We start from the raw sequence: 20,822 nt of genomic DNA, 5'->3' as shown, positions 1-20,822 counted from the left end.
CAGAATGCTTATTTCATTGCTGATCCATTGAGAAGCAGCAGTTGTAGATAGAACCATAGAATAGTTAGGGTTGGAAAAGACCTTAAGATCATCTAGTTCCAACCCCCCTGCAATGGGCAGGGACGCCTCACACTAAACCATATCACGCAAGGCTCTGTCCAACCTGGCCTTGAACACCACTAGGGATGGAGCATTCACAACTTCCTTGGGCAACCCATTCCAGTGCCTCACCATCCTCACAGCAAAGAACTTTCTCCTTATACCCAATATAAACCTCCCCTGTTTAAGTTTTAACCCGTTACCCCTTGTCCTGTCACTACAGTCCCTAATGAAGAGTCCCTCCCCAGTATCCCTATAGGCCCCCTTCAGATGCTGGAAGGCTGCTATGAGGTCTCCACGCAGACTTCTCTTCTCCAGGCTGAACAGCCCCAACTTCCTCAGCCTGTCTCCATACGGGAGGTGCTCCAGTCCCCTGATCATCCTCGTGGCCCTTCTCTGGACTTGTTCCAACAGTTCCACGTCCTTTTTATGTTGAGGACACCAGAATTGCACACAATACTCCAAGTGAGGTCTCACGAGAGCAGAGTAGAGGGGCAGGATCACCTCCTTCGACCTGCTGGTCATGCTCCTTTTGATGCAGCCCAGGATACAGTTGGCTTTCTGGGCTGCAAGCACACACTGAAGCCGGCTCATGTTCATTTTCTCATCAGCCAACACCCCCAAGTCCTTCTCCGCAGGGCTGCTCTGAATCTCTTCTCTGCCCAACCTGTAGCTGTGCCTGGGATTGCTCCGACCCAGGTGTAGGACCTTGCACTTGGCAGGGTTAAACTTCATGAGGTTGGCATCAGCCCACCTCACAAGCGTGTCGAGGTCCCTCTGGATGGCATTCCTTCCCTCCAGGGTATCAACCGAACCACACAGCTTGGTGTCATCGGCAAACTTGCTGAGGGTGCACTCAATCCCACTGTCCATGTCAGCGATGAAGATATTGAACAAGACCGGTCCCAACACCGATCCCTGAGGGACACCACTCGTTACTGGTCTCCAGCCGGACATTGAGCCATTGACCACAACTCTTTATGTGCTGCCATCCAGCCAGTTCTTTATCCACTGAGTGGTCCATCCATCAAATTGGTGTCTCTCCAATTTAGAGGCAAGGATGTCGTGTGGGACAGTGTCAAATGTTTTACTCAAGGCCAGGTAGATGACATCAACTGCTCTACCCCTGTCCATCAGTTCTGTAGCCCCATCATAGAAGGCCACCAAATTGGTCAGGCAGGATTTCCCCTTAGTGAAGCCATGCTGGCTGTCACCAAGCACCTTGTTGATTTTCATGTGCCTTAGCATGCCTTCCAGGAGAATCTGCTCCAAGATTTTGCCAGGCACAGAGGTGAGACTCACTGGTCTGTAATTCCCTGCGTCATCCATTTTCCCCTTCTTGAAAATGGAGGTTATATTTCCCTTTTTCCAGTCATTGGAAACTTCACCTGACTGCCATGATTTTTCAAATATGAAGGACATATTGCTGTTCTTATAATGCTATTTTTTTCTACAAAATTAAGCTTTATGCATTTTACAGTCCCTTTACATGTTTTTCCTCCAATTCACATTGCTTTTAAATGAATAAAACTCAGAGTTTTGATACTTCAACCAGTCATCTAGTATAATTAAACAAGATGCAACAGAAAAATAATATATGAACAACAGGATATCAGGACTTTTTAAGACAGAAGTTCTTGTCATAAATTTTGGTGTCACTCATGAAGTAGCTAAATGCTTTTTTAATACATGCTGAGGAGAAAGTAATAGATGGATGGGCAGTCTTAAAGAAGTTTTTTCTACCCAAGCAGAGATCTTTTCTACAGGCCTTGCCTACTTTTGTCAGAACATTCTCTACAATGGCAAACATCTTGCTTTATCACTGACTGTCTATGTTCAGGCAATATACCTACCTCTTATTTTCCTTCAGGGGTTTGCTGTGCAACTGCTTGCATTTTTCTTTGAAGATAGAAAGCACTACAGCCATATCATACTTCTAAGACCAAGACCTACAGTAAGAAATAATTGACCATTCCTGGAGATTAATTAATAAAGGATAGAACAACCTATAGATGGTGGACATTTTCAGATGTACAAGAAGAATAGCAGTCTTGGATTATTTCTTTACTCTACAGTTACCAGGACACATAGCAGCCAAAGTATTGCATGTCCTTCCTTGACATGGTTAGGGAACTGTGAAGTCAAGGATGTCTTTTCCATTTTGATCTGCTGATAGAGTCCACCAGTGTCCTAACTAAAATCTCTGTGTTTGAGGAAAAGTTAAAACATTAAATACAAAGCAGAAGGAGAGCAATCTTTAACCGGTTGTTTTTGCCTTTCTCGCAATTCTTTGTCTTGAACATATTTCACAACTTTTATGGGTGCTAGGCTATCTAATGAGCCCTGAGTAAGAGACACCTGCAAAATCTGAGCTTTTGCCAGTCAATTACATTCCTTTCCCCATATACCCACATGCTCCCACGCTGCTAGCAGAAGCTATGAAAAGACATCAGAACTTGATGTGGAGCTTGCCATAGATCCAATGACCACCTGCATCTCCTGCTGAGCTCACTTTGCTACTACCAGCCACATGGGGAGCACCACAGAGCAGATTGCATGTTCCCTTGGACAGGCATTGTCTCTTTACCTCTGCCTAGCAGCAATGTTGCTGGTGGTCACTACTTCAGCACAGATAATAATAATAATACTGTGGTGCTTATCCCCCTGCAGAAGGCACATCCATCAGGCTTTGTCCAATACAGAGGGAAAAAACGCTTGCTTTAGTCTTCTTTGTAAAGCTACGTCTGCAGAAGATTGCTGGGAAGGGAAGATTGCTACTGAGAAGAGACAGTAATAGGGGCAGAGAGATTGTAAAAAATCAGTAAAGTACACGATGGCAAAAATGCTCTTTTTAAAAGCCAAAGGAACTTAATTTCAGAGTACAATACCAGCTAACTACAGAGAGACATAAAAACAGTTAAAAATAGCTCAATACAGCCAGTGATTTTCTAGCATTTTGAGTAGGTATTTGAATATTTGACACTATTCATATCTGAATAGTGTCATTGATCTTCTCTATTTCAGCACAGATGCTTTGATAATTTTGCTATCAGTGTACTCCTCAGCAAACAATTCATGGATGTTTGTTGACATTTGGGTGGAACCTGACTGATCATAAGTTTCAGTGTCAATTTCAAGTGGTATGAATTCATTAAATTATCTTGAAAAGTGCTGGCTTGTGGAGCATTACATACCCCACTTAGCAGTACTTAGAGACTAAATGTTAAAGAGTAGGAGGATATTCAAATGGTCTATTATTCTCAGACAGTGGACTGTTGCTTGCCCTGCTTCAAGCTTCCTGCATTATCTTGCACAAATTAGTTTTCACTTTTTCTGCAGTTAAATTCCCCAAATGGGGATAACACTGCAACAGTAACTCCTTGGCTGATGAGGCAAAAGCACCAATGAAGATAAGGGTTGTCAAATAAACGTGCAAGATAAAAGATCCCCAATCAAAACCAAAATGTTTCAAGTTGAACACCTAAGTATTTCAAGGAACAAAACTCCAATGTTTACAAGCCTAGTGGGTGTCATATGGGATATAATGCAAGAATGTAAAAAAATCACAGAAAATATCAAATACAACTATTCTATCTTCTTGCAGAGGAGCAAATGCTTTGATTAAGAGTTGTCCCGAAAATGAAGCAAACCTTCAGTTTCCTTGCACCGCTTAACTGCAGGTAAATTAAAAAGCAAGGTTAAAAAGCAAACCACAGAAGCTTGGGTGTATAACATTGCATCCCTTCCTCCCCACTGCCACTTCAGACATGTACTTGAACCATTATCTTATAGTTTGTGTGAGAAAACCATATTTCATATATTAAGTAATTACTCATAGAGGATTTCACCTCTCCCCTTTCACAGGAGTCTGAATCATGTTTGACATGTTTTTACACAAACTTATTTCATGGTAAATATGAATCAGATTACAGTGTGAAACAAACTGATTTGCAGCTGCTAAAGTAACTGCAGCTGGCCGCTGGGTATCGTGCCCCTATAGAAGCATACCCCAGGGGTACTTAGTTCTCTCCTAGACAATGAAGCATGAGCCTAAGCTGGGAGAATTTCTGTTTTCATTCCAGAGGCCTCTGTCAACCCCAAACTACTGCATATACTGCCAGAGAACAACTTAGAAGACCTAAGTAATATGAAGGGGTAACGAAGTGTGGTTGTACTTGGCACCTGCTGGACCCCATCACCTCAGCAGATGGAATCTGCGAGGTCGTTGATATGTCACAGTTTTCAGAAAACGAGAAGTCAAAACCCCAGCAATGACCCCATCGCTCACTATCAGACTGCAGCAGTCCTCAGGTGCCCCCCTGTGACTCCTGTGCGCACTTGCAACGCTTCAGGTTAAAGACGACCTCTGTAAAGAACGCGTTTGGGGAAGGAAAGTTCTTGCGAGTGAACGGGGTTTGCATGCACATGCTACATTTCACCTTCACTCGTGAACTGGGGGCCACTCAGCTGTCCCCAGAGTGGAGTGTTGGGGGAATACAGCTTATTTCCCACAGATGATACAAGCAAATCTTAAGTTTGAGGTTTTACAGTAAGTTAGAAATATTCTTTCTGTAGATTGGAATGACCTCAGTCAGTCTCTTAACCCTTAACACATATAAATGATTTATTTCATTTTATGAAACATCTGCATAGAAATCTGATATCTAAAAGTGTCTCGGAGTACTACTACTTAGTGAATTAGTATCCTTAAATGCTATCCTTATTTAGACAACCCAAAAATACTCAGTGCCCTCTTGTGGTTTGAATTATGAAAGAAGAAAAATCCATAAAAGAAACTACTGAAGTTTGAACAGTCTCACAACGGAGCTGATACATCTCATAAACCTTCTATGACACTAGCGCCACAGCAGTTACACTAGAGAAAAAAGCCACCATCTTCCTACTGTCTTCTGCCCATACCTGCAAAACCAGAGAACCTCATGCAAGGCTTTCCAAAAAACAAGTGCCTATTACCATAAAGAACTGGTTTGCATGAGATGTTTCTGATTTTAAACATCATCCTAATCTCCCTAATCCAAAACCAGACCCTCCCCTGAAAGAAAACAACCAAGCAAATACTTTAAAAAGCATTGAAAGTCAAAATCTGACTGGTAAGAGTGTTTCAAACTGCAAACACATTCTGAGAAATATGAACTCCTCCAGCCATATAAGTAAGCGTGGCAGGTGAACTCTAGAAATTATTAATGCTAAATTTCTTAGTTTCTGCATTTACCCAAGGCCTACATCAGTCCCAAAATATAGAGGGCACAGCCAGAGGTGCGTATAAACAATACGGAACGTGTTACAGTTAGAATAAGGCTGGGAACAGCTGGAAAATGAAGAGGTGAAAAGTGGCCCTTCCCAGAGCAGAACTACTTTACTCATGGGGGGGGAGGAGGGAACAGTCTATGCTTTACCCTATCAAGATCAAGAGTCTGGTAATTGGTAATTTACCGGGAAGTGACAATTGTAACATTATTGAAAAGCCTTCTTAGAGGCCCTGAATTTTGTCTCCTATGTGTTTTCAAAAATACCCACAACAGGACACAAAAGAAACCTGATACCTAGAGCAAATTTACATGGACGCTGTACAGAGAACAAACCATGTACTGTTTGTGGCCCTTCGATGCTGGTTTCTGTAATTCTAAAAAAACCCTGAAGATGCTTTTGTCAGATATTCTTGTAGCTCTGCTTGCCAGCAATAACCTGGCTGCCAGGTTCTGCAGTCATTACACAAATGGCACAGTGTTTACAAGACATAGTTAAGTGAACATCTTAAGAGCATTCATGAATGAGTGTGTCTGTTTCAGCACAAAACAAGGAGTATAAAAAATACATTAGCTCATACACACCATCCCCACTCTTTTACAGCAGCAACCTCACAGGCATCCATGCATTCAAATCTCACTGGACTCAAAAGACACATCTAAAAAGAGGGACCCAGGAATGCTTCCCAAATACAGCCTTCTAGCCCTGACTACCTGTGAGAAGATGACCTGGGTGCACAAAGTCCCCTCCTCTCCCTGGGTATGAAACCATGGCTTAGGACTAGAGCAGGACAAAGGGGAGTTCTCTAGAGCTCACATAGCCTAACATACTGCCAATGAGAATTACAGACACTGAGTGCCTTCTCTCCAAGAGAAGGCATTGCTATAGTAAAAGAAAATCAAATGGAATTTCTAACAAAGGGGTTAATGACCAGATTTAGGAGACAGTGATTTATTTAATGCTCAGAAAACCAGGTTCTAAGGGGAAAGAACAATAAACTAATAAAATGTAAATTTGCTTTTTTTATATTTCTATCATTCAAAATAAGAGAATCAATTCCATAACCATATTGTCATCTGTATGACCTTAGGATCTAAAAGCACAAGAAATAACCAGACTTTTTTCAGCCAAAAAATATGGTCCAATGCAATTTTTTCCTCAGAAAACCATTTCCTCAGTAGATCCAACTTTAAATAACAAGGCTTGCTATTGGCCCCAAGTGTTACATACTTCTTTCTCTCTCTTTTTAGATGGTCTCTATTCACATTACATGTGACAGCAACACACGAACATGGAAGGGAGAAAACAAGCACAAAGCAAGTTTGTGTCAACCAATCATCTTTTCTGCTTCATGGAAAGATCTTAAGATGTGACACAAGGTAACCTGTCAGCTCAGTAATGGATCATGAGCCACAACTCATTGATTTCAGCAGCATACATGCCACTCCAGTCATCAAAGCGTGAAGGCATAAAACTGACCACGTACTTAGGTTTAGAAAGCATCTGAAAAGGAAGTAGCAGCATCAAGAGGACTGATCAGCTTTATTATGCAACAAAAAAAAAGAAAAAAAGAAAAAAAAACGGAAAATAAAATACTTTAATAAGAGAAAAAATAGAAGGTACAATTCAAACATAATATTCCATATTGAAACCATACACAATGCAACATGAACATAAAAACATTGTTAAACAGCAACCTTCCAGTAAAGATCGCAAGTTTTGAGTACAAGCATCACCCATCACAGATACACAGCTTTTTGTGCATGTCTGATTTTCAGTGAGAAAGATTATGACCAGCAGCAGCATTATTTAAATAGATATTTTCATTAAACACTTACCTAGCGAATGTATTGGATGCAATCTCTTCATATTAAAAGTATAAAATCTTAAGCAAGGCAGTGCCTGCCAATACAGATTTTAACATAATGCAAATAAAGAGAATAAATATTTTGCAAGTTCTTTTTTTATATTGCATTAATACACATTTGTTGCTTTAAAATGTGTATTCAAGTCTTTCAACATTTAAACGTGACTAAAATGTTCAGCAGCTACGCATCAAGTGACAACTAATTATTGCTATAAGAAAAATTTGTTTCCCAGAGTTTTAGAAGAGATGTAATTCCATTTGCAATTCTCAAGATATGTTCAAGTAATAGAAATAACTAGTTCCAGTGTCCATGAGGCATTCTGAATCTGTATTGGCTGTAGGCATTTATTGCCAGATCATATATTTTATTGAATCTAAAAAATTTAACTAAACTTACATATAACTATTAAATGCCTTAGGAAATATATGCAGTAATAAAATCACCACGGTATGCATTTTTACTTTAAAAAGCTAAAACTTTAGCATCAGGCTACCTTGAAACTCCTTTCTGTCTAAGGGCACTATTTCATAGTTGGCTTTATAGGACAAAAAGAGAAAGTCAAAATCTAAACAACTTTTTCAGCTGGATCAGTGAACCACTCCAAATCAGTACGTGGTCACACAAGCACTAGAGCTGACAGACGAGTGAGAATGTGCAGACAAGAGCATGGGGTTAAACCATGACAAGGGCAAACAGGCAAGCTGGAGTACAAGATTAAAGCATGGGCTGCTGTGAAAATACTGTATTAAGCCAGTAACAGAATGCAAGACAAGTTAAGTTGTTATTAAAAGAATATAACCTTCAGATGTTTCTGAAATAGCCAGCTTCCTCTGTGTTTTAGCTAGCTATGGCTCCAGTAATGTTTTACACTCTTAAGAAATGCAAGAGAAATGTCAAGTTACAGTGTATAGTGGTTTAGTTCCAACACTCAACATACTAGAACTAAGAATCAGTTCTGAAACCCGTTACATTGCCAAATGAGGCATTTCAACCTTTGGAATATGAAATCTCCCAGTATTTAAAGAGTAACCAAAATCTATTTGGAGAGCAAATGGGAGCCAGGGCACAAGAAGCAGATTTTACTTCAGCTGCACAACTTACAGTATTATACATAAATCACCAACTAAAACAGGAAAATCACTGGGGATGTTTTCCACCATATATACAATACCCACTAAGAAAAATACTTTGACAATGGGCAATGGTGACATAGGATGAAATGTTGGTCCTGAATGGTAAACATTCAGAACAGTGTCTTTAAACCTCAAAAATACAAGCTGTGCACCTTTCTTTCTCCTTCTCCCCATTAGTATTAAATAAAAAAAACTTTGAAGTTCTTTTACAAATACATTTTCCATTTAAATTAAAAATTGCATTATTGCTCTGTTTTCTCTGAATGTAATGATGGTTTTGCTGGGAATGTGAAAATCTAGAATAGGAACTCTTAGAAATGCTGGTAACTACTTTAGAGCAAGTTTTCTTCTCAACTCTTTTTCAAGCCTTTGGTTTGTAGGAGACACCCAAATTTTAAACAGTCTATCAAAACAAACAAGTTAATTTCAGTGTTGGTAGGTCTGATGACAATTAGTTCTCGAGTACTTGAATTGTACTTGAGTACAAAACTTGAATTTCAAATGCAACAACAGAAGTTCTTGAAAAGCTACAGCAAATTGAAAAACTAGCTGGTCGCAGTCATATACGAAAATGCATACCTTTTGCATGTCACCTTAACTTGCTTAGAAAGTATATCATCTTCCTTAGTAGTTGGAAGCATAGGGAAAACTCCTCACCCACCAATTTAGTAAGCAAGCATTCTATTTCAGTTATGCTCCAGAAAGAGTTAAAAATAGATGTGATTACTCCTAGGCAATAGCATTATTCTTTCTCAATGAAAGGTGGAAACAAAAAAAAAAAAATACAAAACCAAAACCAACGCTGCTCTGCATTGTTGATCCATAGAAAACAAACAAAAAAATTATTTCTTATTATTTTCATTCACATAGTGATGGTAAAAAAACAAATCACAATATCCAAAAAAACTTTGTCATTGGGCAAGAACAGAAAAAAAAATTATCATCTCATAGATAGCAGATGAGTCCTGAACTTAAACTCAACAGTGCAACAGAGCATCTTGGTGTATCTTTCTAAAGATACTTTCAAAGTTGGTTTTGGTGAATTAAAATATCTTACATTAATAAAAGGAACTGTGTAATTAACAGAGTAGTAAACATTAGAGAAAAAGACAACCATGTGAAGTTCTAAAAAGGTCCCCAAAACTCCACAAGGGCACAACTCAGTACAGGTATCAAATCTGAGTTCCAGCTAAATCATTTATGAAAAGTCCTTATGAACATTGGGAAAAAGTTAAGCCTGAAAAGTGGTTACTGAATACCATTTTTATTAATATACACTTCAGGTCACCAATAGAAATAATGTGATTTTTCTCTCAGATAATCAGTGAGATGAAAGGGAGCTATACTTTAAAAGTTCACATGACAGGATTCTTGAACTGCATTTTGGTATTGGGCTTCTTCATCAAGCTGAAGATTCTAAACAAAATGAAAACATCATCAAAATGGACAAATACTCAAGAAGTACCATAGTCCTTAATCATTCATTTCCCACATTTTTACATAGGAATTGGCACTTAGATGAAGACTCTTCATCTTTACATGTACTAGATGATTGTTTATGTTGCACAGTATCTTTTATTTAACCAAGAGATACATGAGACAAGAGAAGAATCAGATGAGTGGGACAAGGCTCATTAAGCAGAAGGGTCCATCTTCTCTCCCTGGCTGAATTACATTACAGAACAGCCAGCTCAGAAAAGCTGACTGACTGTGTCACACTATTCTTGTAACAGGGCTTCCAACCAGCCATAACATCCTCCATTAATAAAAACAAAATGTGATCCCTAGACAACAGTAATCATTGATCATTGAGAATATACTGCTTACAATGAGAAAGCAAACATGCATCATAAAAGATGGGTGGTTAACCCTGCTACTTTTGAAGAGCTGTCTTCCAAGTTGTTAATAAGCCAGAGTAATACATATTTTAATGCCGTTCTGGCAGCTGCCCCACATCAGAATTGCCGCCACCAGTTTTACATCCTCAAACATGGAAGATGCTCTCATGTTGAAGAGCCCAATCCGCTGCACCAATCTCCTAGCTCTTCATGCCTTTGTCACAGATCACTCTATACAAAGAGCAATATGCATCATTTTGCCCACCTCTAGCCAGTGAGGCTGCCTGCTCCTCAAGTACTATGCTTGTCCCATACAAAGCTCAAGGAGTGTACCCCAAAGCCTGCCAAATTGTAGAAAATACAACACAAATTCTCCAGCTCTCTGATCCTACACACAGTACTCAACTGGTTCGCTTGACTTATGATCCATTCACTGACTACACCCGTGTATGTAGTTCTGCACCTAGTTCAAGGTCATTTAATCAGTGAGCCTGAAAGAAGGCAACCTGAACAATAATGACATCTCTCTTTTTCACGCTGCAGCCCCTGTCACAACATATTGGAAGAGAGGCTGTAGCAGCAGTATCAGCTAGTCAAGCTGCACTTTGAGTCCTGAGCATTATGATTTAACCATTTCTGCCATAAAAAGTCAAAAATGTCAATAAAACAGAGTAGTATCTGTTTTATTTTCCCCAGAAACAACCGTAATTAACTGTTCTGGAGGAACAAATAATTCAGATTGAGAACATTAAGGTATCCTTAACTTCAGTCATCAGTTTGGAGCAGACTTCAGCTACTGACAGACATCTGTTCTCAGTGGCAGTTCATGTTGATAACACAATGTTTAAGAGCAGACAGGGCTACTTCTGAGTTCTGTACAAAGCAGGAACATAGCATGTCCAGAGCACAAACAAGTTTGGTACAAATTTTTTATTGGCATTTTGTTTATAGAAAAAAGTTACCATTTATTCCCCTACACATCAAAGAAGAAAAAACTTACCACAAATTCTCCGTAGTCAAACCGGTGTCTTAGATTTAGATGGCTAACGAGATTTCTAGTCACCTGGTTACTATCTGCCCAAGGAAGAGATACACAAATAGGACAGATCTGAATTTGGAGGGGAATGGGAAAGAGAAAGAATGAAAAAAAAATAAAAAAAATTATTGGTAATACAGAACACATTGAAGACATGTTCTACAGGAATAACTAGGAATACAGGAAAATAACTAGGAATACAGGAAAAATCTATTACTCATCCACTACCAAAATACTGCGGAGATTTTCACATAAAATCACAGTTTTAAGTATTCTTTTCCTCAGTTGGATAACATTCAAAAATTACATTTCAACTTGTCAAATCTCATATTTCTCTTAGGAGTGTAACATTGGCATGTCTGTCTGGCACTCTAGTTAATTTCTGCTGGTTAAAATTTAGAACACAAAGTGATTACTGTATCCTACTCATTGTTTGAGAGAATTTTCATACAATTGAGATGATCAAGTCAAAAGAAAAAATAACACACCCTATACAGATTAAAAGAACAGAAAACCAAACAGATTTTTCCTCTTCAGTTCCCTTGATTGATTATTTTAGATTACTTTTCACATAAGCGCAGGTTTCACATAAAACAAGTTATGTTATGAATGGGAATCTACAGAAACAGATCTGAACTACTAAATGAAGAAGAGTGTCAGGCTCAAAAACTGAGTTTGTTTCACATCTAGATAAATGAGACAGCTAAGTCAGAAATGCCTTAAACCAACAAGAATCTGGACAAGAAACATTTTCACATGAAAGTCACCCATCAAGTTAAATGCACTGCATTAAGTATATTGCCTTTCTCAGACCACACTGATCTTTACAGATATAGAGTAGTTACTATACATTTAAAATTATGCACATAATTACAATGAAAGTAGCTTAAGAATCATACATAAGCAACAATACTTACTACAGGAACTATCTGATAAAGATGTCTATTATTACAGTGATCCAGCAAGCGCTGTCTGGTAAAATTGGCTTCCTGACACAAGGGGCATTTGAAGGTTGGGTGTCCACTGTAAACAGAAATACACAGTATTAAACAGAAAAGAAAATTTTAGAAGCAGTGTTACAGAAAGTGTAAATTCTCTGTTACCTTGTTATTTTCCCTTATTTTGAAAAAAACTTCAAAAAAAAGCCCACCCTCATTGACATAGTAGCAGATCTGATGGAGTTCCAGTGCTACTTCCAAATTGTAATTTTAAAGAACATTTATCATTTGTACATCTAAATGCACTCTTCTGAAGCTTGGATTTCAGAAAACTCTTTTGCAACGATTTCAGCTGTATCCTGATCTTACTTACTGGTAACATCTTTTAGTGCAAATCATCCAGGAAAGTACTAAAAAACCACCAAATTCTAATGTATAGATGCAAAAGGAGAGGAAACTACACAAATTTTTAAATACAACTAGTTGTATGTGCTTGTGGGATTTTTTACATTAGTAGAAGCTCGCAATAGGACTATCTGTATCTATTTTAATGTTAACTATAAAAAAATAAGCAGCCTACCTTGTTTCTCCTTGAAGCATTTGATTATTAGCCATCTCGCCATTATCAGATACCACAGCACTCCTGCTACTTTAAATGAAGAAAAAAAAAAAAAGAAAATTCATATTATTTTACTCTACCATTGAGAGTTTTTGAAGTTTAAGAGTAACACGGGGGAAGTGGAAGAAATCCATTGAGTCACATGAATTTCAAGGGAAAACATACAATGGCACACAATTAACTCTCCCAACTTTTCCTTTGGATCAATGTAAACCTCAGTATGCAGTTACCAGGGTGACCCTTGCTGGAATACTACACAGCTTTATAGCAAAACAGTATATGGTACAACAAACATTTAGCCAACAAAAATGGTAATGGAGATTACAGCCAGGTAGCTCAAAAAGCATGATGAATGATGTGAATGCAAGACAGGAAGCACTTTCTAAGTTTTTTGATTTAAGACTATGCAAACAAGCACTTAACTGCCATGGGATTACACAAATAATTTACAACTTTCAACTACGGCAAGATCAATCTTTTTACACTGAGCACAAATAAACTATTTCCTAAAGTAAGAGTGACAGACTGAAACATTTAGAAAGTAATTTTGACCATGTATGCACCTCTAGCTAAGCCAGAAGAAACTGCACAGACACATTGATCATTCCAAGAACATTAACATTTCCAGTCACAAATCTGGGCACAGTACATTTTCTTACACTTCTGTAATATTATAAGCACAGGTATGCTACAGTGGCATAGTCAATAAATAGTGATATAATATCCAGTCACTTCGGTGAAATACTGCTGAAGCTAGTTCTGGTAACAGCTTAAACTTCCACTTTCAATATATTAAAGGGTTGAAAACCAAACATAGAGAAGTTCAGACTGCTAAAAATAGGAAACAGATATCAAAAGAAAATAAATAAAGGACAGGCTATATAGAATAAAGCCCTATGAAACTACTATGTAAAAAAAAGGTTTTCAAAAATAAGAAAAAATCCCCAATCAAAACAAAAACATCAGTGAGAAGGTATGAAAAAGAAAGTTCTTTAGCTTTACTGCCTGAAAACAAAATGTGTCATTTGTATTTTATGGTATGTACCATACTGGAATTCTTTGTATATTTCCTAACAGATCAGTTCAAAATAAATTCAATAAGAAAGCAAAAGCTTGCATAGTAAAGTTTTGACACAGGATACCAACTAAAACAGACTTAGGAAAGAGGAGGAGGGATAAAAAGAGAAGGGGACTTCCCTGGGGCTAAATATTACAAAGTATGTTACAAAGTAAGCTGCTCAAATGCTGCCAAGGCAAGGAAAGCGACCTACAAATAATACTTTTTAGGAGAGTCCCTGGAAGACATTCCAAACCACCATGCAGAAAGGTTTTCTTCTGTGTGCTGAGAGTAAAGGAAAAGACCTGGAAAAACTGTAATTTTTTGATGCACAAAACCAGGGATAATAATTATTGCAAAAAAGACATACCCTGGAAAAAAAAAATACTCTGGGGGGAGGGGATGGAGCAGGGAAAGAAGACGCATTGCCATAGATAAAACACCCCGATTACCTGTTCCCTGTAGAATCTTGGGAAATCTGTAAGTTTGGAATAATAGAAGAAACACCATATTCATCCTGATACTTCTTACACGTTTTATAATGCTGTCTCATCCACGAAAATCTAACCTGTAAATGAAATTCCAAATTATTGAAATTACTGGAGAACATTCCCACTTCCCAAACCCCCAAAAGCCAGGCATCTGAGAGCTCTCAGGGGTGAAAGATGCAAATAAACTCCATTTAAATGAAACAAAGTCACAGGAACTACAACTTCCACAATCCAGGATCAAAAATTGATGAGCTATGACAGAGAGGGGCCATGAGGATGGGATAAGCACCACTGCTCCTTCAGTCTTCTCTGGCCTGCTGTTACCTTGTGCAGAGCAGAAGCTTTTTGCATTAGGTGTGTTCTGAGAATACAAAATGTTTCTCTTTGAAAAGGGATTAAAAAAAAAATAAAAAATACAATATGTGAATGAGCACCAATTTAAGGCTGTATATCCACCTTAAATGCGAGGCAAGATAACAAGTTGCTCAGATTTGTCAGAAGACAGATGTGCTGGACATGCCCTAAATCAGAGTTTCAGGTACAACAGCACTGTCAGAAAGTGTTCACAGGTTTAGAGGCTGAATAAGATCACATCTCAGATCATATCCTGTGCCTAAATTCCACTAAGTTCTTCTAGGGATCCATTTGGTTCTTCCTTCCAGCTCAGCAACTTCCTATCATTTCTTTCTCCCAGCTTTTCATCCTAATGAATCATGTGGAACAAAGCAAGCAGCTCAGCTTTCCACTAGTACTAATCTTCACATCGGCAGAACTAAGACCCAAGTGAAATGAAACAAATATGAAGACTACCTGGATGTCATGCAATTTCATGTAAGCAAAATGTGTGCCTGAAATCCTGCATCTGTTTATACCAGAAGAGAGATTACTCTTGATTTCAGTGGGGGTCATGATTTCACCCAATGTTCTGAAAATAATGACCCCTTTACAAAGAGAATGACAGGATGCAAACAGATTGATGGGGCAAAGGAAAATGGTGTATGATTTTATGTACACTAAGAGTAATCAACCTGTACATTTTTGGTTTAAATTCAGTTTTACAGTAGTTATAGGCACTTTTATTTCCACAGCAAAAGTTTCTGAGGTTTTCCATATATCTGCAATTATCTTGTCAGACTTTTCTTTTGACAGTTTTATGGCTATATCAAGTTTTCACATTGCTTTGCAGAAAAACTGGCACTCCACTTAAAAAGTCCTTATAGACAATACAAGATCCTGCTTCTGTTTACACCTGTTAGGCATACCTAGCAGGCACTGCATGCCTAGTACAGGCACAACCCATAAAAAGCTAAGTTCAAACTGTTATATAGGGTCTTTAGCTCCAAGACAAGAACAACACACAGTAAAAGTGTGTCTGGTCAAAAATAATAAAGAATTATCCAACTTTTTGTAAAGTTTTACTCTACCTGCTTCTCACAGCATCTACAGCCCCCAGAAGCTTTCTTCATACTGTTTTCAACATCTAGAGCCCTTTTGGGATATGTTCTTTCTTTTTTAGTCACGCTCCCCCGGCAGAGAGGACAATGTGTTCCACTTTCTCTGATAGCTGTCAAGAAGCACTTCCTGCAAAACCTGAATTAAAAAGTTACCACAAACACAGGTTAGCAAAGTGAAGAGTGAGATACTTTGTCCTTGAAGAAAGCTGGCTGATTATTAGGTGGAAAAAAGATGTCAGAATAATGGTCTACTGTATACAAATCTTTATAAATAAAAGCAAAATGAAATAATGGTGCTTACAAAAAAGCATACGGAAATAAGGGGAACTTGGCAATGCACTTTATGTAAAGATCTTACTATTTACTGACTAGTATTCCTGAGCTGTATACTGGATTGATCATTAATGAGATATTAAATGGTGCAGCAGGCACATGATATTGGAAAGCCTTATCAAAGTAAGCCCTGTTTATCATCCTTAAGCGGAGCCAAACATGCTGCATTTAGCATGAAAGATCTCAGCTCACCAGCCTTCTGTGGTTCTCTCACTTTGTTTCCTGGCGTACCAGCTGCCAAAGCTATTTTGCTTTGCTACAAAGCAGTATTTTGTAATTAAATGTTGCTCTGAAAAAATCAGAATAGATGAACTGAAAAGAAAGAACAACTACGCTATGGTCCTTGCTGGAAAACGAGCAGGAAACTATAAAGTTAAAACCGCGAGTTAGGTTAGGTTAGATGCGTGAGATGTTTCCATCGACCAGCCAGCCGAGGGCTTGCTTCTGGAGGTGGCTTTTCTAACCAGCCGGCCCTCATCGCTACAAAAGAAAGAGGCATGGGAAAGCTGGGGCAGCCCTTGGCACGCAAGCCTCAAATCCGGCTCCCTCCTGGAGTAGCCGTTCCGGGCCCCTGGGCGGCTGGCTTCGGGTGCAGGCCGGGGGCCGGTGTGCTGAGAGGGGATGGCTAAGGATTAAAAGGCAAAGAACGGGAGGAGGGGAGGAACAGGCTTGTGAAAGAGGCGAAGGGGGTACGGGGGGGGCAGGGAGGAATACCCACACGTGCTGGCAGTTCGCGGTCCTCACGGGCGTTTTGAACACCTCCTGGCAGACGGGACAGTAAAAATCATCCTCACTGAAGCACGCCTCCGCCGCTGTGGCTCCCTCGGCCATGGCAACACGTCAGGGCCTTTCCGTGCGGATCGGCGACTAGGAGCAAGCCCCACCCTGGTGAGCTGAGCCCCGCTCCGTTACGCTTCTGCGGCGCCGGGCAGCCGCGGGCGGAGGACGCTGGGGGTCCGGGAGAAGATGGCGGGTGGGCACCTGGCACCAGGTGGGCGGCCGGGCTGCGGCGGCTGGGGGCAGCGGGCTCGGCCTGCGCGCTGCACGCCCCGCCCTTCCCTCCTCCTCCTCCTCCTCCTCCCCCCCCTCCCGGCCCGGGAAGCGCCCCCAGCCGCGCTCTACCTGGCAGTGCTCGGGGAGGGAACCCCAGCGGCAGGTACCGCCCACAGCGCCCCGGCCACGGCCACGGCCACGGCTCCGGCCGGGCTCCCGGCGGCACTCGCCGCCGCTCTCCCGCAGGGAGGCAGAGACAGGGGCGGGACCGGGGCCTGCGTTTCCATGGCGATTGCCTCCCGGCCCGCCGGCGCTGCTACGACGCGGCGGGCCGGCCTCCGCTCCGCCCTGCCCGGGAGGCTTCCCCGCTCCGCCTACCGCTCCCTCCGCCCATCCTGGGCCCCCAGGCGCCTGAGGCCCAGGCGCCGGCACCGGGAGGCCCTCTGGGGTGGGAGGCGGGCTCATCCCTCAGCGTGTGCCCGGCAGGACGGCGGGTTGGCGCCGGATATCTGGGAGTGGGGCTCCAGCCCGCGATCCTAGCTCGACATGAGAGGAAATTACGATCACCTTCTACACAAATAAAGCAACAGTGCTCTGGTTTTTGTTTGTTTATAGACCAGCTGATGCTAGCGGTGCTTTTATGAGGTAGTTTTAGTGGTTAATAGTAATATTCGGGCCAGGCTTTCTGCCTCCTGAATGGTGCTGATGAAATCTTAGTCTCTGCACTGTTCTTCCAGAATAAGGGATTATAATAATATCGTGGTGGTGATACAGCAATACCAGCAAATTTCTCCAGGTAGTGAAGACTTTGGACCTGTTAAGCATATCTAGATCTCATTTGAACTTAACTCATGAAGGATTAACAACAAACAAAATGTTGGGGAAGCTTTAAAATGAAATGGATTTGTAGAGATTATGTCACTTATATTAATTTGTGGAGATTGTATCCATGATTAAGGTTCAGGTGGGGCCTGGGCTCTCACCCTGTATCAAAGACAAGGGACAAAGGCTGAGAAAAACTGGGTCTTTCACCTTTGTTTCCCTTCGGTCCTTAGGACAGCAGCCATCTATACCACAGCTAGCTGGGGAGATCCTGCTCTCTCTAGCGTAGTTAGACTTTTGGGGGAGACAGAATGCAAAACACTAAGACCTGTGGTTCGCATACACCTTCAATCTCCCACATTTCAAAACAATTTAGGCTTCAAATGTCCATCACAGCCGCTTTTTGTATCTGCCAGGGATAGACAGCAAAAGGTAATGTGCCTACCACTTTCTGGGCTAGAGGTTTGGAAGGGAGGGAGAGAACTGCAGGAAACAAAGCCAAAGCTCAGCTTCAGGTCTCTCCTCAGGTGAGGATGAGGGGCAAACTATCCTGTGATTCCATGAAGGACCCTGGCTCAGTTTTCTTACTTGGGGCCTATTGCAATTACCATTACTAAAAAATGCTAGTATCCTCCTAACCAAAAGCAGAAACAGCTCAGCAAAGCCAATGACTGTCCTAAATACTTTCACTTTACACCACATGGAGGCAAAATTTGGATGCCTCTAAGCACCAGGAGATCTGAGACACTGAAGGGAAGCATATCCAAAGCAATGGGCCAAATGGAAGAATTAAATCACCTGGGCTGAGATATTTACTTCAGGTTTTGGAGAAAATCTGGTGGAAGTGGTAGAACATCTTGGGCAGGAGAAGGTGGGGCTGGGATTTGAGGTGTTGTGGTAAGACTTCCTCTTGTAACTGCGGTTGTCCTAGCTCAGGAGGTTACTGCTCCCCTGTGCTTATCACTGCTCTGTTAAAGGCTGCTAAGGTAAGGTTAGCTTAGCTGTTCACGGGCTGGCAAAACCCTTACTATTTCAAGTGATTGACTGATTATCTTCTTCCCGGAAATGAAGTAGGGAGCCAGGCTGGTATATCTGGAGAGGCACAATGAGTAATAAATGGAAGTTGCCAGTAACCTCTTCAACAGTGCAAGTGCAAGGCAAAAGAAAGCACAGAACTACACCTTAAGTAGGAAATAGCCTGCAAAATGCTTCTGGTGTGTTCTTGTGTCCGTTAGGACTATATCACAGCAGTATAACCAGCTTTAAGCTTCAGGTGTGCCCTATGCATGTCGTGGCATTGCATTAAAAGAAAGAATTACAGAAACCTCAGTTCAGATGCTACACAACTACCTTGTGTTACTCACTGGTAGAGAGGCAGCATGGCCTTCACCAAATGTGTCCTTATGTCTCAATTTCTCAATCTGTTAAAGGGGAGCAGTTTTTAATCGCCAAATAAGGTTGCTGTGAAATTAATTACTGCAGGTAAAGAGGGTTATGCCCTTTGAAGGCAGGTGTTAAACAAAAGCAAAGATTTATTGCTAAAGCAACATGACAGGTCTATTTGAACTTTGTTCGGGAGACGGCAGTGTTTTATCGATTAGTAGCTTTTGACAGGGGGAGAAATTGCACAGATGACCTCAGAGAAGTAAGCTACAGAAAGGTGTGTGGGAAGACATTCATGCTTTTGCTAACGTTATTGTAAATCTTGATCCTTTAATAAAGCTGTGACCTTGGAGTTGACAACTAGTATGCCACCCAGCAATATACAGCCTGGCACAAGCCTTGTAAATCTTATGTAGTTTTTACCATTGACAGAGACAACATGTAAAGGGAAATCAGGCAGCTGAAGTTTATGAACACATTTATTTGAAGGAAAGCATTTTAAATCAGACTTTTTAGATTAAATTAAAGCAATGGCCCTGCCAACTTTTTATTCCTCATGATAAAATGTGTTTGTGAAATAAAATCTCAAGAGTGAAAAACTGTAGAACTGCTCATAAAATTTTGCTTCTTGCAGAGAACAACTGCAAAGTGATCACCTTTGCACAGCTATTGTGTAACTTTCTATAACTTATTTTTGTACAACTATTATTTTGACTGCTTTCTCGACAATGCTGCAAGAAAAGCACATCTCCTTGCCAATATGAAAAGAGCTGGGATTTGTTCTGCAGGAGCCATCAAGGATGATGTGAGCAGAAGGGGAAAGGGAAAGAGCTGTGTTACTGCAGGGGGATCAGAAGGTGCCATGTGCAAGGGGAAGGACATCTTTTGCTCTTGCCAGGTGTATCTCTACTGACAAAGAACACTTGCGGTCATAGACAAAACTAAGGACAACGCTACTGTGGGGTTATCTTATTTCAGATATATAAAAGGTTCTCGATACATTTTTTAGACATGCAGGCTACTTTTCGCTGGCAGACCAGATTACTTTTTTTTTTGGTTACTGAAATATTATTACAAATTCCACCCTTTGGAGCATTCACTGCCCATCTTTCTGACAGGGGAGTTTTCATTCCCAAGGACAGTTCTCAAAAAGAAAGGAAAGCAACTTTCCCACACAGATGAAACATTGAATCTTTCCCTTCCCAAGAAGGAGCCACTTCCTGATTCCAAGAAAGTGGAAGTGAAGACCTAAAAGCCTATTGGGAGTTTCCTTTTTTACACGTTACCATGTGATTAAAGCTACTTTAATCACTGTACATGCTTCTATGTGTGAATAAACAGATCATCTTTGGAAGTTATTGTGTTATAGTGTACATGTAAAAACCGTATATACATTATTTAACTTACATAGTAAGAATACTATGTTATACAGGTTAGTTTAAAGACACTGTCACTCTCTTGAAATGTTTTCTATTTTTTATTATAAACCT

General features: G+C 40.5%; 1 protein-coding gene across 3 annotated transcripts; it reads right to left on the bottom strand.

The window, feature by feature from the left end:
• Positions 1 to 2,172: 2,172 nt before the first annotated feature.
• RNF138 (ring finger protein 138) lies at positions 2,173 to 17,310 on the bottom strand. Of its 3 annotated transcripts, XM_057397688.1 has the most exons (8): positions 17,257 to 17,310; positions 16,853 to 17,001; positions 15,772 to 15,937; positions 14,309 to 14,424; positions 12,761 to 12,829; positions 12,160 to 12,265; positions 11,207 to 11,314; positions 9,617 to 9,784 (listed from the first exon to the last, which is right to left on the bottom strand). In XM_057397688.1, exons 2-8 carry the CDS (start codon positions 16,963 to 16,965, stop codon positions 9,716 to 9,718), a joined length of 747 nt encoding a protein of 248 aa, XP_057253671.1. In that variant the 5' UTR covers positions 16,966 to 17,001; positions 17,257 to 17,310; the 3' UTR covers positions 9,617 to 9,715. The 3 variants fall into 3 exon arrangements, with proteins under 3 accessions (XP_057253673.1, XP_057253671.1, XP_057253672.1); XM_057397690.1 differs by lacking the exons at positions 9,617 to 9,784; positions 17,257 to 17,310 and adding an exon at positions 2,173 to 2,302 and having other exon boundaries at positions 16,853 to 17,202; XM_057397689.1 differs by lacking the exon at positions 17,257 to 17,310 and having other exon boundaries at positions 12,761 to 12,826; positions 16,853 to 17,201.
• Positions 17,311 to 20,822: the final 3,512 nt, after the last annotated feature.

This window comes from Pezoporus wallicus, unplaced genomic scaffold (assembly GCF_028554395.1).
Source record: "Pezoporus wallicus isolate ANWC-B61680 ecotype Strahan unplaced genomic scaffold, APGP_CSIRO_Pwel_v1 contig_227, whole genome shotgun sequence".
In the NCBI taxonomy this organism is placed as follows: Eukaryota; Metazoa; Chordata; class Aves; order Psittaciformes; family Psittacidae; genus Pezoporus; species Pezoporus wallicus.
Note: the sequence above shows the minus strand (reverse complement) of the source record. Positions and strands in the feature narration are given on the sequence as shown.